The 17892-nt window shown below is 45.4% G+C and overlaps 2 protein-coding genes across 3 annotated transcripts; one reads left to right on the top strand and one right to left on the bottom strand.

Moving 5' to 3' along the window:
• Positions 1–6960: 6960 nt before the first annotated feature.
• GKN2 (gastrokine 2) lies at positions 6961–10579 on the bottom strand. The gene is made up of 6 exons (XM_005532991.2): positions 10449–10579; positions 9862–9915; positions 9622–9753; positions 9071–9181; positions 8190–8343; positions 6961–7198 (listed from the first exon to the last, which is right to left on the bottom strand). The coding sequence occupies exons 1-6, from the start codon at positions 10458–10460 to the stop codon at positions 7107–7109; spliced, it is 555 nt and encodes a 184-aa protein (XP_005533048.1). The 5' UTR covers positions 10461–10579; the 3' UTR covers positions 6961–7106.
• A 2183-nt stretch (positions 10580–12762) lies between these two features.
• LOC148182429 (gastrokine-1-like) lies at positions 12763–17243 on the top strand. Of its 2 annotated transcripts, none has more exons than XM_088068380.1 (6): positions 12763–13131; positions 14334–14387; positions 14927–15052; positions 15488–15586; positions 16513–16654; positions 16994–17243. In XM_088068380.1, exons 1-6 carry the CDS (start codon positions 13120–13122, stop codon positions 17059–17061), a joined length of 501 nt encoding a protein of 166 aa, XP_087924506.1. In that variant the 5' UTR covers positions 12763–13119; the 3' UTR covers positions 17062–17243. The 2 variants fall into 2 exon arrangements, with proteins under 2 accessions (XP_087924506.1, XP_087924505.1); XM_088068379.1 differs by lacking the exon at positions 12763–13131 and adding an exon at positions 13262–13488.
• Positions 17244–17892: the final 649 nt, after the last annotated feature.

Here is a 17892-nt window from a genome sequence, read left to right as displayed (position 1 = left end):
ATCCATCCATCATCCATCCATCCATCCATCATCCATCATCCATCCATCATCATCCATCCATCCATCCATCCATCATCCATCATCCATCCATCCCATCCATCATCCATCATCCATCCATCATTCATCCATCATCCATCATCCATCCATCCATCCATCATCCATCATCCATCCATCATCCATCATCCATCATCCATCCATCCATCCATCATCCATCATCCATCCATCCATCCATCATCCATCATCCATCCATCATCCATCATCCATCCATCATCCATCCATCCATCCATCATCCATCATCCATCCATCCATCCATCATCCATCATCCATCCATCCATCATCCATCCATCCATCATCCATCATCCATCATCCATCATCCATCATCATCCATCATCCATCATCCATCATCCATCATCCATCCATCATCATCCATCCATCCATCATCCATCCACATCCATCCATCATCCATCATCCATCATCCATCCATCCATCCATCCATCATCCATCCATCATCCATCATCCATCCATCATCCATCCATCATCCATCATCCATCATCCATCATCCATCCATCCATCCATCCATCATCCATCATCCATCCATCCATCCATCCATCATCCATCCATCATCCATCATCCATCATCCATCCATCATCCATCATCCATCCATCATCCATCCATCATCCATCCATCATCCATCCATCCATCATCCATCCATCCATCATCCATCCATCATCCATCCATCCATCATCCATCCATCCATCATCCATCCATCCATCATCCATCCATCATCCATCCATCATCCATCCATCCATCCATCCATCATCCATCCATCATCCATCCATCATCCATCCATCATCCATCCATCCATCCATCATCCATCATCCATCCATCCATCCATCCATCCATCCATCATCCATCCATCATCCATCCATCATCCATCCATCATCCATCATCCATCCATCATCCATCCATCCATCATCCATCCATCCATCCATCCATCCATCCATCCATCCTCCATCCATCATCCATCCATCATCCATCCATCATCCATCATCCATCCATCATCCATCCATCCATCCATCCATCCATCCATCCATCCATCCATCCATCATCCATCCATCCATCATCCATCCATCATCCATCATCCATCCATCATCCATCATCCATCCATCATCCATCCATCCATCATCCATCCATCATCCATCCATCCATCATCCATCCATCATTCATCCATCCATCATCCATCCATCCATCCATCATCCATCCACCATTGCTATTTCCTTCCTTGCTCAATTTGCCCAAATCTGTCACAAACAGCCATGGTCAAGTCGTGCCTGTTTAAAATTCATCCTCTGTGCTTTTAACTAAACACCAATGAATTTTGCTGCATATTAGGCTTCTTTTAAAATGTGAAAAAAATGTTTCTCTGGTCCTTTTATTTAATTTTTTCAGGAATTTCAGGTCAAGGCTGCTCCTTAATCAGGGACCTCAGTCACAGCATTGCAGGGAAGCAGGAGAGGGATGCAAACGTGCTGTAGCACCCACAGCATGTGATTCGAGGTTTTCCAAAATACAGGGATGGAATTAGTGCAAAAATGCCCCACAACGGTCCCTGTCAGGAGATAACTGTGGCATGAGGTAACTGCTGGCTGTGAGATGGGAGATAAAGAGGAGTGTGACACTGACAGTGTGATGAGCTTGCAATGGAATAACTAAAATTAGTTTCCATTCCTGCATCTGCCCAAGTCCTTTTTCCCGTGTGCCGTGGTGGTTCATGGCTGCCCTGGATTCCCTGTCCATAAATGGGCTCCTCACAGGGGCTCTGCTCCCATTTCAGATGTCCCTGGAAAACGAAAGGATCATTTATTGAAAGGGCTCTGTTCCCATTTCACATGTCCCTGGAAAACGAAAGGATCATTTATTGAAAGGGCTCTGTTCCCATTTCACATGTCCCTGGAAAACGAAAGGATCATTTATTGAAAGGGCTCTGTTCCCATTTCACATGTCCCTGGAAAACGAAAGGATCATTTATTGAAAGGGCTCTGTTCCCATTTCACATGTCCCTGGAAAACGAAAGGATGGCATTTATTGAAAGGGTGCGGGGAAGGAAATGTGGCACTGCATCACAGCCTGTGTGAACGAGAAAAATCAGGGAGAAGGAGGAAAGGGAGAAGGCTGGGCAGCCACAGGGACAGGGAATTCCTGAAACTGGGAGACACAGCTCCCCCTGACCCATGGAATTCCTGAAACTGGGAGACACCAGTTCCCCTGATCCTGACCCAGGGAATTCCTGAAACTGGGAGACACAGCTCCTCCTGACCAGGGAATTCCTGAAACTGGGAGACACAGCTCCTCCTGACCAGGGAATTCATTAAACTGGGAGACACAGCTCCTCCTGACCCAGGGAATTCCTGAAACTGGGAGACACAGCTCCCCCTGACCCAGGGAATTCCTTAAACTGGGAGACACAGCTCCCCTTGATCCAGGGAATTCCTGAAACTGGGAGACACAGCTCCCCCTGACCCATGGAATTCCTTAAACTGGGAGACACAGCTCCTCCTGACCCAGGGAATTCCTGAAACTGGGAGACACAGCTCCCCCTGACCCAGGGAATTCCTTAAACTGGGAGACACAGCTCCCCTTGATCCAGGGAATTCCTGAAACTGGGAGACACAGCTCCCCTTGATCCAGGGAATTCCTTAAACTGGGAGACACAGCTCCCCCTGACCCAGGGAATTCCTTAAACTGGGAGACACAGCTCCTCCTGACCCAGGGAATTCCTGAAACTGGGAGACACAGCTCCTCCTGACCCAGGGAATTCCTGAAACTGGGAGACACAGCTCCTCCTGACCCAGGGAATTCCTGAAACTGGGAGACACAGCTCCCCTTGATCCAGGGAATTCCTGAAACTGGGAGACACAGCTCCCCCTGACCCAGGGAGTTCCTTTCCCTGCGTGGCACCAGCTCCTCAGGACATGGAGCACCTCTGGCTCTGCCTGGGATTCCCAGGAAATTCTTCCATCCTTTCCTGAGACAGTCACAGCCCAGCATTGATTTATTATATCAAATAAAATATAGGTATATTTTATATACCTTTTATAAGAAAAGGTGTTTTGTAACACCTTTTATTAATACCTTTTAATTGTCACACAATTTGTTAATTCAAACCTGAATGAATTACGTGAGTGGTTCATTCAAACCTGGTGAGACACGGTCAAAAAGAAATCAATTCCTATTTGAGATGTGCACACAGAAAATGAGAGCAGCAGCAATGAGAGCAGAGAGGAGCTGCTGTTAAATCCCAGGGGTTTGGGCTCTGCAGGCTCCTTCTTATCACACTCCCTTCACAGAAGAGTTTGGCAGAAAAAGGTCAAGAGAAAGTTTGAATTTTCCATTTTTGAAATTCCTTCTCTCATCACGCAGTTATTTCGTGGTGCTTTGGTATTCATGTGGGTGTTAAACTTCAGGAAACTCTCTGGGCAGCTCCAGTGACACTGACAAAAACAAGATTGCAGAACAAAACCTTTCAGGATCCCTTGTCAGCTCCGTGTCCACGCAGGCTTTTTGAGGGATACCATCCTCTCCTTAATGAGAGCTCCACTCCAAAGCTCTCACAGCCCTAAATGAACAAACTTCTTGGGAATAATCACCATTTTTTTTTTTAATTTTTAATTTAATTTTTCTCAGTTTGAGAACTGAGGAGTCCTAACCTTCAACAATGGGGGAAAAAAATCCAGACTCGGGCCAGCAGAAATGATTTTGTCGACAATTTTGATTAATAGCATGAAATTTCTTAACTGACAACTTGAGTGCTAAGCAGAGATGGAATATTCTCTGGCAGTGTTAGCTGATATCTCAGCATGAGATATTAATGACTAAGTCAACAGCTTCTAATCACATCAGCAAAATGAGGAAAAATTAGACAAGCATGTCTAATATTTGCTCCGTTTATTTAATGTTAGGGCTGGAATCAGAAAGGGAAAGCAAATTGTACACAACAGCAGAGAAGATTATTTCATTAAAAAATACTTTTTCAAGTTTAGCTTTAAAAATTCAAAGATGAAAGTGTATAACTTTCTGTTTTCTCTGACTCAATAACTGGAATTACAGTGGGTAAATTAAGTTGTCAGCAGCCTCTCTCTGCTTTGATCACCGTGCAGCTGAATATCAAATTTTGTCTTTTCCACCCTTTTTTTTTAAGGGAAACTGGCTCAAACACCTCACTAATTTTGGCTTCAATTGCAGTAAAAATCACAGATATGTTCTGTTCCCCTTGGCCTGGCTTCTGGGACGTTCTGAGCATCAGCCAGGTGTTCCTCACCTGGAAAAATCTTCCCAAAGTGGCACTGATTCCTTGAAAATAACCATTCCACTGGACTGGAAATCCAAAAGAATGAATTCTAATGCTTTGTATGCTAATTTTATTTTATTTTTTTTTTTTTTTTTGTATCTAATTTTTCTTCCTGGGGAACAGGATTAAATCTGTTTGATTTTTGGGCTGTGGCTGGCTCTCAGCTGGTGTTTTCAGCAGATGTCAGGAGCTGTGACCATTTGCCATCTAGTGGACAACACAAATCTCACCCCCTGCTTGGCTCCAGCAGAAAGAAATAAATCCAGCAGGATTGGGGTGTATTCCTGGGAAATCTGGCCAGGACATTCACTTATTTCAAATAAGAAATGGTGCAGGACCCAGCTCACCTCCTGACAATTTATAATTTTGTATTTACAATTTACATTCACTTATTTCAAATAAGAAATGGTGCAAGACCCAACTCACCTCCTGACAATTTATAATTTTGTATTTACAGTTTACATTCACTTATTTCAAATAAGAAATGGTGCAAGACCCAACTCACCTCCTGATAATTTATAATTTTGTATTTACAGTTTACATTCACTTATTTCAAATAAGAAATGGTGCAAGACCCAACTCACCTCCTGATAATTTATAATTTTGTATTTACAATCAGGGGCTTTGGCTGAAGCTGGAGTGAGGATTTGTCCCCTTTTTCCTCTTGCTGCATTTTTCAGTGCCCCACCACAGCAATTTGTAGTGGCTACACACACACACAAACTCCAGGGCCAAATGTTGGTCTTTGGGTGATTTTTTCCCTCTCCTGATTGTGCCTTTTTAGCACAAAAAAAGGCTGAGAAGACCCAGCAGATGAAGAAACCCATTTACACCTGGGCCTGCTCACAGGATTTCTGTCTGATTTAGCTGGCTTGATTCTCCAGTCTGGTTCAGATTTTCCCTGCCACTGGGAATTCTTCCTATAAGGGAAAATTCACCAGTGTTAATAATAATGTTAATTACTTCCCCTTTTCATGATTTGATGCAAACTGGAATATTTGTTTTGACCTGTCAGAGCAGGGAAGTGAAAATCTGCCACTCCAAATTTAAGCAGCGTTTTTTACAAGGTATTTCTCAACTGGGGGAATCTTCCCCATCGATGTGTGGGTTTGAAAGGATCTCCAGTGGGGCAGGTGTCACAGCCTGACCTTGGTGTGGACACTGGGGGATTTGGGGAGGTGCTCAGGGGAATGGATCTTGGAGCTGGGGAAGGGCTGGAGAATTCCTGAGGGAGCTGGGAAGGGGCTGGAGAATTCCTGAGGGAGCTGGGAAGGGGCTGGAGAATTCCTGAGGGAGCTGGGAAGGGGCTGGAGAATTCCTGAGGGAGCTGGGAAGGGGCTCAGGCTGGAGCAAAGGAGGCTCAGGGGGAATTTCTGGCTCTGCACAAGTCCCTGGCAGGGGGGATTTGGGATCTTATCCCAGGGAACAGCCTCAGGCTGGGCCAGGGGAGCTCAGGGTGGAAATTTGGGAATTTTTCCTCACTGGGAGGGCTGTAAAGCTCTGGAACAGTTGCCCAGGGCAGTGTTGGAGTCCCCATCCCTGGATGTGTTCACAAAACGCGTGGAGGTGGCACCTGGGGACGTGGTTTGGTGGTGACCGTGGTGGTGGTGTGGGGTTGATGGTTGAATTGATGACCTTAAAGGCCTTTTCCAACCTTTACAATTCCATGATTCTGAGATTTCCTTCATCTCAGGAGCATCCAGTGCAGAGCCTTTGCTGGATTTAGAGATGGACATTTTCAGGCTCCAGTTACCTCAGGCAACACCTGGATCTGACCCTCAGAGATTTCTTTTACCTATTGCTGATTTTTACCTCTTTGCTCTTTCCCTGTAGTGCAGTTGTAATATCAAGCACCTGCAAGATAAGGAAAATAGATTAATTATAATCCAAGACAGGTCCATAAAGCATATTGTAAACTGTGGCCTAGCCAACAAAGAATGGAATGGCAGGAAATAGCAAGGGCAAATACAGTATCAATAAATAAAATATCAAACTTCTTTCTCCTGCCTAAGTCCTTTTCTCTGCTTTGTTCAGAGCTGGCTGTACATTCCTGTTTGCCCTGTGATTAATTATTTTAAATTGAGAACAAATTTCTTTTCCTCTGCAGCCTGATCTTCGTGATTGCTTTGTGATTTTCTCTCCTGATCTTTGTGGTTGTTGGTGACACCAACAGCCTGAAGGGCTGTGAATTCAGAGCTGTAATTTGCCCATCCCTGTGCTCCTGTGGGAACACAGGGAAAACTTTGGAAAAGTTTTTCTCTGGAAACCTGGGGGAACCAAAGCACGGCCATAACAAACACAGAGATTAAAACACAAACATGATTTATAAAAGTGTATTCCTCACAGGCCTGACTGATACCACGAGCTCTCAGGAGCTTTATCCAAAGTGCAAATCTTTTAGGGCTGGGGCAGTGTCCTCTATCCAGGCTTGGAAAATGCCCAGAACCAAAATTTCTCTGCACTGCTTCAAAGTGCTGCAGGTTTGACTTTTTTTTTTTTTTTTAGGCCTGGCACAGGGATGGGCCAGAGGGAAATCTGGATTTTCTGCAGGGCATCTCACCAGGCCCACGGCCATTTCGTTCTGATTTTGGGTAGAATAAACAGACAAAGCATTCTATTTATTTATTAAAGCATTATATTTATTTATGTTATGCATCAAAGCTTTGGATAGGCAGGTTGAGCCCGGTCCCCAAGTTCTGCTCTGGCTGCAGAACCATCACTAAAACATGCAAAAAGGAATTTCCTTGCACCAGGAATGTCAAGATCCAGTTGTAATGAGTTCTTCACAGATTTTAAGGCCCAAAATGCTTGGAATCCCGGCACTGGCACAGCCATCAACATTCATTGGTGCTAAAAAAAAATCCAAGAAAATGAAGACGGTGTCAGCAGCAGTATTTATATCAGTATATATGTCTCAGTATTTTCTTACCTGATCAGATCCCTGTGTCTAGCTGGGGAAAAACCATAAAAATCTCAATCCTAAATTATGTCCCTGTGCAAGGTTCCTGTCTGCCCTGTGCAAAACCCTTGTGGTGTTGGGGAAGAAATGTCTGCAGAGGGTTTGGGCTCAGTAGCAGTATTTATATCAGTATATATGTCTCAGTATTTTCTTACCTGATCAGATCCCTGTGTCTAGCTGGGGAAAAACCATAAAAATCTCAATCCTAAATTATGTCCCTGTGCAAGGTTCCTGTCTGCCCTGTGCAAAACCCTTGTGGTGTTGGGGAAGAAATGCAGTTCTGAGGGTTTGGGCTCAGTAGCAGTATTTATATCAGTATATATATCTCGGTATTTTCTTACCTGATCAGATCCCTGTGTCTAGCTGGGGAAAAACCACACAAATCTCACCCCAAATGATGTCCCTGTTCAGGGTTTCTGTCTGCCCTGTGCAAAACCCTTGTGGTGTTGGGGAAGAAATGCAGTTCTGAGGGTTTGGGCTCAGTAGCAGTATTTATATCAGTATATATATATATATCAGTATTTTCTTACCTGATCAGATCCCTGTGTCTAGCTGGGAAAAAACCACACAAATCTCAATCCTAAATGATGTCCCTGTTCAGGGTTTCTGTCTGCCCTGTGCAAAACCCTTGTGGTGTTGGGGAAGAAATGCAGTTCTGAGGGTTTGGGCTCAGTAGCAGTATTTATATCAGTATATATATATATCAGTATTTTCTTACCTGGTGAGATCCCTGTGTCTAGCTAGGAAAAAGCCACACAAATCTCAATCCTAAATGATGTCCCTGTTCAGGGTTTCTGTCTGCCCTGTGCAAAACCCTTGTTGTCTGCAGAGCTGGGAGGGTTTGGGCTCAGAGGGGACAAGAGGCACAGGGCTGTGACTTACGTTGGGTGGCCACCAGCTGGTAGAGAGGGAGCCCCGTGCAGAGCTTCTCAATGTGCTTCCCATACAGGATCCAGTCCTTCAAACGCCCCAGCCAGGAGGAGCCACTCTGGAACTGGGCCCACACGTTGTTTGGGGAGTACACATCCTTCATGGTCTGGGGAGAAAAGGTTCAACACCACCAGAAATGGAGCTTGAAGATTCACTTCACCCTTTGAAGGTTCCCAAATCTAAAACCACCTTCCTTTGCCTCACAATAAAATTGCTAAAGAAGCTTCATGCTTTAAAGAAAAGAATAATTTCAATCTATTCAGTAACAAAATTCACGAGATGTTAAATATGCCTACACAGCAATTGTTCATTGCTGCCATGATAATTTATATTATTGGCAGCAAGTTCTGCTGGAAATGTGCTAATGGGCTGACACCAAATGGGCCAGTTCAGCTCCAGGCAACACTTCCAGTCTCCTTCTGAAACCTCAGCCTGAATGAATTCCAAAATCTGGTCGAAGTAAATTGATCTCTACCTTCTGTTCTGAAAAAAAATAATAAATCTCAAGCAATGTCAAGGTGAAAATACCAGCAGGACAATGAGTAAAGGGAAAGTTTGCCTGAATTTATATTGTGATCACCTCAAAACAGCCCAGTCACAGCAGTTCCAAGGACAGGGGGTTGTACAGCTCGAGCCACCTCGACAAACCCCCCATAAAACTTCAGGGGGGCCACGACGGTTCCTTATCTTTAAAGAATGTTCTGCATGAAATTCCCTTCAAGCTGTGCCTTGCCAGAGCAGCCCCATCAGTGCTAAGACAGCACAAAGTCATCCCTCAGGTGCTGTAGGGCAGGGTGGAGGCTGCTCTCACCCCACTGCTCCCCAGGGCTCACCTGTCTCTCAAAAGCCAAACGTCCCATCTCCTGCAGCTCTGGGATCAAGTCCTTCTTTATTTTCATGATAAAGCAGGCGTTTCGTGAGAATAGCCTGGTTGCAATATAGCCCTGAGATGGAAAGAATCGAGGTTAAATCGTTAGAAATGGCTCACAGTGACATTTGTTGGTGTTCTTTACTCTTTGGGGCAAGCTGGGAGGAACAGCGGGCGGCTGCTGTGGAATGAATGCATTGCCTTGGTTTGGGGAACAAAGTCCTGGTGCTGTCCCTGAGGCTGGAAGGGACATTTCTGACAGACTTGTGCTGCTCACCTCCAGCCCCACTGAGCTCAGGGACCTTCTTCTCACTTCCAGGAGCTGCCAGCACAGGTTTCACCACAATCTTTTAAACCGCCCCACTGCACGGGCGAGGAAAGGAGGAGGAAAGGTGCTGGGAGTCCTCAGAGAAACAGTGTTCTGGGACAGGACGTGGTGAGAACACACTAAAATAATTCCTGATCTTAAAAACTTCCTCAGGGGTTAATTGGAGGCAGATTCTTGGATTTACTCACGTGTGTGTAGTCAAAAATGGTGTCTGAGGAGTACACGCCAGAGCGGACGTGGACATCGACGATGTGCTCCTCGCTGTGGATGGTCATGGTCCCAGTGACATAATTGCTGACAGGATCCCGCAGGACAAAGGTCTTGGGTAAGGAAAAAAAGCACAAAATCATTGCTCATCACCTGGCTTCCACCTTGAGCAGGCACAAAAACCCCCCGGCGCTTTGTGCAAGGATCATCACTCTACTCACGTCCAGTGCAGAAGTCTGAGCCCAAAGGACTCCCAGGCAAATGAGGACTGCAGCCTGTGAAAGGAATCAGAATTCTCACTGCTCAGAAACACCAGTGCCATAAAAAAAACCCAGTCCATGAACTGAGGGAAGGAGCTGGAGCATCAGTTTGAAAAATTCCCCACTTAGTGAGTATTTTAACTGAGAACAACCCCAATTCCTCAATGCAAAGCTTTTGCTATCAGGCTCTCCTTTGCCTGAAAAAGCAGAATAATTTAACCATTACATTTCTGCAGTTTTCACAAGCCCCTCCTTGATGCCATGTTACTTCTTGATTTGCCTCTACAACTGCAACGATGAAATCATAACTAAACCCCCCTTCTGAAGTGTAACCACTTCTGCATTCTTTGCTCAAACGAGGCTTCCACTGACTTTGCTGAGCCAAGAATTGTAAATTCACCTCTTTCCACCCAAAGAAACAACACACAGATCATATTATTGTCCCTCTCCATTGTACCACTTACTTGAGCATCTTCTTCTCTACCCTTTGCCTTTTAAAGGTGAGGAACTTACAGGATTAAAAGTTCAGCAGAAATGGAGACACTCACCAATGTCTTCATTTTTCTTCCAGATGAGAACAAGAGGCTGCAGAAGGCACGAACGCAAGGAAGTCCCAGAGACCTTCAACTTTTATATCTTGCAGGAGGTGTGGGAAACACTTGACAGAACTTTCCTTCATGACTCGAGCAAGTCCATATCTACATGTCGTAAGCCTCCTATCTGAATTTTGGGTTGGCACAGATAACCTGACCCAGATATATTTAAAACACTCAGTAAGACTCAGCAAATCAATCACTCTGCAAATGGCTATTATTCACTGGTTTAAACTTCAGTCTTGCTGGTTCTATTTTTTTCAATACTTAACAGGATATTATCCAGAATGAAATGACATTGGGAATAGCACTGCTGTTTATTCACACAAACTGCATTTTGTCTTCTAAAACACAAGTCCCTAAGAGCCTGATGGATGGTCTGCAGAGAAATGCTGGGAAGAAACACGTGTGTCATGGTGGCCTCCAGGTCAGCCAACAAAAAGACCAATTCTTCAGCCATTTTTATATTGAAAGTTTTGGCTGGGGCCCTGAGGCAGCTGACTGAGTTTTATTTACTGGGAATCTGTGCTCTGCTTCTGATCAGGCATCAGTGGCAGGGCGTTGTACCTGGGTGATCTTCCCTTCCAACCCAAACCATTGTGGGGCTCTGTGATTCCGTTCCCTGTGCAGGGACTCCTGACATGAGGCGCTGCTCACTTTTGATCAGGAGCACCGTGAGCAGAGCTCTGGAGGGAGTGACAGAGCTGGGAGCAGCAGCTGTGCCCCACAGGACAGCCTGGGACACTTCTGGCCTCCCCAGCACAGCCAGGGGTGCCATGAAAACCCAGAGGTTCCCTGGTGCACAAACTAAAGGAACAGGATGGGGATTCCCCCTCTGAAGCCACCCCTGATTGCTGCATTTTGTGAAAATGCCAATGACCACGATGTTGCCATGAGAATGAGGTGATTGAACCCTTGCTTGGACTCCTCCTCATCTGCTGTCCCACACCAGCCAGGGCTGGATGAATCACACTCTGCTTTCTACTAGAAGGTCATAATCAAGGCTGGCTCCCTCCTAAAAAAACAAAAACTCAAACTAACAGCAAACACATTTCTGTAATTTTTCTTATCAGAAGAAAGGAGAAGGAGATTGTACAGAATTATCTCTCAGCAAACAGGCCTCAATGGAAAAAGAAAAAAAAAAAAGAAACTGCACACATTTGCTTTATGCCACCTAAGTCCACACAAGAAAAGGTTATCTCAGGTGGAACAATGCCCTGCTGCTAAGCAATGTATCAGAAAACACATAAACAGGTATCAAATTCTGCTAAACCCAGTTAGATTAATTAGGTTGATGTTGCACTCCTCTTGAAAGCTGCCTCTGTCCCTTCTTCCAAAAGATTCCTTCGTTTTAAGATTACAGGTATGTCAGAAATACTCAGAGTAGATTTTGACAGTCGAGTAAGTATTTCACAGCAGGACTATAACAGGGTCCAGGCACTACCAGTTAAAAAAAAAAAAAAACCTTAATTTAACTTTTCCTCAGTGATTCAGCCTTCATGTACTCATTTTGTTTGAAGAACACCTGAGAAGCAGCAGCTGCTGCTTACCTGCTTGGGCACAGGTAAGGGCAGAGCAGGGAAAATCAACTGAGGGAGAACCACAACAGCAGCCACGGTCTCACCACCTGCACCCTGCACCTTGCACTCAGCTCTGCTGATCCCATCAGACAAAGACAAAAACCAAAAGCGAATTTCCCAAAAGTATTTCCCTGATTAATGCGATTGCAACAGGACCCAGCCTGAGCTGGCTGTCTCGGGCAAAGCCTTTGAGATAATTCCAGTAGGCAAGCCTTGCTTTTTGGAGACTTTTTGCCCACAGTTGGTGACAAATCTGCCAGGAGCACACCTGGAAGCAGCAGGCAGCAGCTCCAACACCAGCAGCAGCCCTGGAGGCAGCCTCTGATGGAAGAACTGAAGGGAGGAGCGGACCAAGCAGGGCTGAATCCCCTCTAATTTCACTTTCCTTGGGCAGAGTGAGGCTGAGTTTATGAAGCTGTGACTCAGAATCCCTCAGAGAACTTTGCTACTTCTGGTTTTTGGTCCCTTTCTCAGCCCTCAGTCCCCTGCTCTCCTGAGGAGGCTCTGAAGATCCAGGGCCACCTCTGACAGAAAGCAGATCCTGAGCGAGCTCAGAAAGGAAGCAAAAAAGAACTCAGCAATTCCTAGGATTTAGAACCACCCTCTTCACCTCCAGGGACTCACTTCACGTTTTTAACACGGCAGGATCAGCACCTCCAGGGTTGGAATTGTGCTTTTGGTGAGAGGCCCAACTTCAGGCCCAGGCCTTTGCCGCACACAAAGCGTCACTGCAAGTTCACTGGGGATTCCTGTGCTCTGCTGCTGATTAAAATTTCTTTTTCCATCTCAAAGCAGCGACTGTTAAATGCACTGAGCTTACCATGAGCAGTTTTCTCTCACTTCCCTGTATGCAGTGAATTCAATCAGGCAGGTATCAAAGCCTCATCTTATCAGAGCACTTCCCCAGGAAACTCGTCATGCTCCTGTGGACACAGGGCACCTGCCAATAAGGCAAACCCATTTTCAGATTTAACTTTGGGATATTATGTATAAAAAGTAAGAGTACACATCAATTACCAGCAGAGCTGGCCTGGCCTACCATCCAAATGAAGTTGCCTGTAAGTATACCTATCACTTTCTCATCAAACTCTTAAGGCTGGGCAGCTTTTAAATGCTTTTGAGCTTTTCCTGGCACTGAGGGAGCTCTGAGTGATTTCTGCAAGTGAAAATGCCAAAGGGGTGGGGACTGCAGGGGAGAAATCTCCCTTTTGGCAGGGATGGAACTGCAGATTCCTGCTCAAAGCGTGAGAGAGAGAAGTGCTCTGTCCCAGGGGCGACACTCGTCACACGTCCACAGGACAAAATTCTCTCCTTCACCACTCAGATCAACAGTCCCAGCAAGTCCCAGCGAGTCAGGGCTGTTTGCTGAGGGTGGGACGCATAAAAGACTCCAAATGCAAGATGGTGACACCAAGGTATTTACAGCAGCCTCAAACTGGTGCAGCAAAAATTCCCAAGTGTTACTTTTAAATACTCAGAGTCAGCCTTGGGCCTTTTTCATTAAAATCCTCCTTTGAAGGAGATAAAATCTGGGACTGATTCAATACTCACAGGATTGTCTTCAAGAGAATAATTGTTCACAATAGTTATGCCAAAAGAATTTTTCATTGTAGCAGTAGGAAATCTCTCCAAAAGGTATCAGCAGGAGTTCGGACAGACCTGAGCAACACCAAGCCCGTGAGTTGTTGAAACTCTGGCTTTCTAAAGGGGTAACAAATGTTTGATGTCCCAATTTTCTGAACAGAAGGGCCTGTGCCTCCCTTTGGACTGTTTCTCCTGGAGGATGGGGTCACTGGGAAGGTGCTCAGGTCCCTTTGCTGCTGGGTTCCAAGCACAGAGCTGGACTGTGCACCCAAATTCCAGCTCTTCACAACATGGACATTTCTCAGATCTGCTCCATGTCTCAAACCAAAAGCTTCAGATGAAAAGCTCACACTTGCAAAGAAAATATTTCAGAGCACATTTTTCCAGTAAGTTACTGAACTGGGGCTGGGCAAGTTTTAAACCCCACTGTGTTTCAATGACCTTGCCTGGGCAAGGTGCTCTGCTGGGGCCAAGAGCCATTTCCATGCCTGTGTTCTGTGAATTCATCAACAAATAATTCTCCTGCACAATTAAATCCTCTTCAGCTGGACCCCACTGCAGAAAGTGCTGAGTCTCTACACAAAGTAAATCAAAATTATTTTAAGACAGCAAGCAATTTGATGCAAGATAAGCAGCACCATGTCCGAGTGTTTTGAATTTCAAATGTTCATTTCAGATCGTGATTGCTTCACTTCTTGGGGTTTTCTTGGCTCCTGCTCTTGCCAACCATGTAAGTATAGAGCTACACACAGCTACTCACCACTTCCACACTGGCTTTAGCTCTTACCTCTGAGAAATCTGTATCTGCAAGTGAAGCTGCTTTTTCAAGTCTGATATTTAGAAGAAAATTGCATTTTAATTTTTCTATGATAACAAAATCATTTCCATGCTTGATGTGTCAAGGGGAAAAGGCAGTTACCATACATGGAATCAGCAAAGTCTGTCCTGAGATGAGCATAAACACCAAAAACAATGATGTGGAGAGAAACAAATATTAACATGGCTGGTCTGACTCCAGAATACAGTAGAATACTGTAAGAAATCTGGTGCCAGCAACATCCTGCTGGGGAAAGAACAGTAAGGAATTATTTTGATTACTTAGAAAGTAAAGGCTTCCCATCTTCGTTCTGAGGCCAGAAATCATCTCCCCTTTAATCTCCAAGAGCAATAATTTCCCAAAACATGGCTACTAGAGCTAATGCTTTGTTGAGTGAAACACTGCTGGGAAACCAAGAAGCTAAATGCTTACCTCTTTTAATCTTTCCCAAGAATCAGAACATGGAGAACAACTTTAATGGGCAGCTCAGTGAAGACTCAAACCACTCTGAGATCAGGGTCAGCACCAACCCAAGGGAGGGCTCTGAGGACTGGAAAACCATCTGGGACTTCAAGAACGTGAGTAGCTGCCACCGTGGCACAAGAAAAATAGCAAGAGGCAAAAGATTTCTAAAAAACACCAAAGCTTCAACGAAATTTCATCATCATAATTTAGAGGACATGCTTGAAAATGTGTTCCTTCAGCCGTGGGGCTGTTTCTGGTGTGCTGCTTTAGCTTTCCAGCAGCAAATCCCTCCATGTGCCCTGAGCAGGAGAACACTTCATACACGTGGCACTGCTGGAGCAGGCAATTTTCCTTTTACCAAAGTCTCTTGTCAGCCTCCAGGACACATTTACCTAAACAATAGAATTGAAAGGACCAATATTTTTCTTTCCCTGTGATTATTTGCACTGTAGGAAGCCTTTCTTTTAGCCAGTGCCTCTCTCTAAAAACACACTTCTCTTTCTCTGGATATTTTTTCAACAAAAGGGGGTTTTGTTTCATTTTAACAGGGCTATGTTGCAACCAAGGTGTTTTCCAAGAACACCTGCATCATTGCTACAACCAGCAAGAGGTTTTGGCTTGGCAAACACTTTCCTGCACCTCTGCAGGTGGGTTGGTGGTTGAAATGAGGCAAAAGCCAATTGATTGTCAGTGAAAAGAATTTGTTCCTACACAACACAAGAGAAAAAGCTCCATGAACTGAAGAGAACCTTCTCAGCAGGGCTGAGTTGCTCTAGAAGTCCTTTGAGAAGTTATATTGCCCAGGAATAACCCCAGTTTCTGTTCAGCCTGGCCTTGGGCACTTCCAGGGCTGAGGCAGCCACAGCTTCTCTGGGCAACTTGTGCCAGGGCCTCCCCACCCTCATGGGTGAAGAATTTCCTCCCAGTATCCCATCTAACCTTGTCCTCCAGCAATGGGAAGCCTTTTCTCCTTGTCCTTTCAACTCCAGGCCCTTGCAAACAGACTTGTCCAATCTTTTCCATTTGGGATACCGGAAGGCCACGATGATGGCACCCAAAGCTTCTCCTCTCCAGGATGAACAATCCCAATTCCCTCAGCTTTTCCTCACAGCAGGGCTGCTCCATCCCTCTGACCAGGCTGGTCCCAATTCTCCTTCCTGTGCTGGGCCCCAGGCCTGGGGGCAGCTCTGCAGGTGGGGTCTCACCTGAGCAGAGGGGCAGGGTCCCCCCAGAGCTGCTGGGGTCAGCCCAGCACATGGGGGGTTCCTGGGGGTCCCCTGTCACCCACCAGGATCCCTCAGCCCGGCACATAGGGGGTTCCTGGGGGTCCCATGGGTGGGTTGTACCCACCCTGTCACCCACCAGGATCCCCCCAGAGCTGCTGGGGTCAGCCCAGCACACGGGGGGTTCCCATGGGGGGTTCCTGGGGGTCCCAAGGGTGGGTTGTGCCCACCCTGTCAGCCCCCAGGCCCCAGGTCCTCCTGGCCAGGGCCGCTCTCCACATCCCCAGCGCTCAGCTCCAGGGCTGAATTTCCTAAATTCTGTTTTCTGGTTTTGTTTCTTTGATGTGAAGGGATCTGGGCCTCAGCAGCTGCCACCCCGGGAGAATCGCTTCCTCATCTCCAGGGACAGACTCCAAAGCTTGAGCCCATTTGGAAAACGCATCCAAGCCCTGTGCAGAGGAATTCCCTCTTACCTCGCTTACCCAGCTCCCGGTGAGTCTGCTACTGACATCCCTCCTGCTCCAAAACCAGGACAGGCCAACAGGATTCCAGATTCCAAAAAAGATACAAAAAGGAATTCAAGCCAACAGGAGCGTGTCACTCACTGAAATCTTGTGCTTTTCTATTTTATCCATCCACGTGCACATGTGGAAGGAAACACAGCAGCTCTTTCACCTGACACACCTTTCCCTCAGGAAGCTCCTGGGCTCCAGCTCTTGACATAAAACTGGAATTTTTAGGCAGCTGGTTGAAAGCATTTAGGCTACATTTTTTTTTTTCATTTTCATATTTTCTCAGTCCAAATCGAATTGGTTTTTCTTTTTCTTTCAGGATCAAACTTTTTAAGAGGATCAAACTTCTCATCAGGATCAAACTCCTCAGGGCGAGATGCTTCGTGATTGAAATTGAAGATTAATGAACTGCCTGTTTATTACTGATAAAGTTTACAGAAGAAAACTCATAAAACTGTGTACCCATAAGATTTTGCTCCTTGATAATCTTCTCTTGATTATGTTTTCAATCATTTATCTTTCTTCTGCTCTGTGTGGAAGCTGTTGAGTCACAGTAAAATTTATCATCAACCTACACTGCCCTGTGCTGTGTTTTTACAAACCCTTTGAAAAAGCAGAAGCGATTCAAAAGATAAATTGCAAAACTAACATCCTTGCAAAATCCCAATTTTGGCATTTAAACCTCTTCCAGCACAACTTCGCAGGGAGAGCTCACATGCTGCCTTGAGAAATTATCCATCAATACTAGAAGAAGATTGTGCTATACCCACTACATTCCCCATAGTCAGGATACCATGAGATCACTATAACTGATTTTTTGACTTCTAATTAATGTAGTAAAACACAGCAATGTGACACAAAGTGAAATGTTTTGTTTTAAAAATAAATATTACCTTGCAATATGGCCAGCTGCAAACAGACAGAAGCACTGACCAGCCCAGGAACTGAATTGCAGACAAGAAAATTACAGGATACAGAACAGAATTGCACAAAGTCCTGCAAAACCGCTCGAACTTGGTGCACCCAGGAGGAAAAATCTGCCAAGAGCTGGGAATGAATAAAGCTGGAAAGGTGAAAATGTCTCAGGGCTGCTTTGCCAAGATGCCTCAGCCCTCACCCCAGTATTTTAGTGGGTGCTATGGTGACCTGATAACGTGCAGTATATTTTGGAAGGTGGAAAGGCTTTCACATATTTTGTCCAATACAAAGCTTTTTATG

Source organism: Pseudopodoces humilis, chromosome 30 (genome assembly GCF_049639895.1).
Source record: "Pseudopodoces humilis isolate 2021_Gansu_Grassland_sample_001 chromosome 30, ASM4963989v1, whole genome shotgun sequence".
Classification (NCBI taxonomy): Eukaryota; Metazoa; Chordata; class Aves; order Passeriformes; family Paridae; genus Pseudopodoces; species Pseudopodoces humilis.
Note: the sequence above shows the minus strand (reverse complement) of the source record. Positions and strands in the feature narration are given on the sequence as shown.

Bases quoted from the DNA above. Each gene is read 5' to 3' on its own strand.
- GKN2 (XM_005532991.2), bottom strand. The intron at 9,754-9,861 runs GTGAGTAGAGTG...TCCTTACCCAAG, and splicing joins CTCAGACTTCTGCACTGGAC to ACCTTTGTCCTGCGGGATCC. The intron at 8,344-9,070 runs GTGAGCCCTGGG...TTTTCTCCCCAG, and splicing joins GTTTGGCTTTTGAGAGACAG to ACCATGAAGGATGTGTACTC.
- LOC148182429 (XM_088068379.1), top strand. From the start codon at position 13,291: ATGGAACTGCAGATTCCTGCTCAAAGCGTGAGAGAGAGAAGTGCTCTG. The intron at 13,489-14,333 runs GTATTTACAGCA...TGTTCATTTCAG, and splicing joins TGCAAGATGGTGACACCAAG to ATCGTGATTGCTTCACTTCT. The intron at 15,053-15,487 runs GTGAGTAGCTGC...TCATTTTAACAG, and splicing joins CCATCTGGGACTTCAAGAAC to GGCTATGTTGCAACCAAGGT.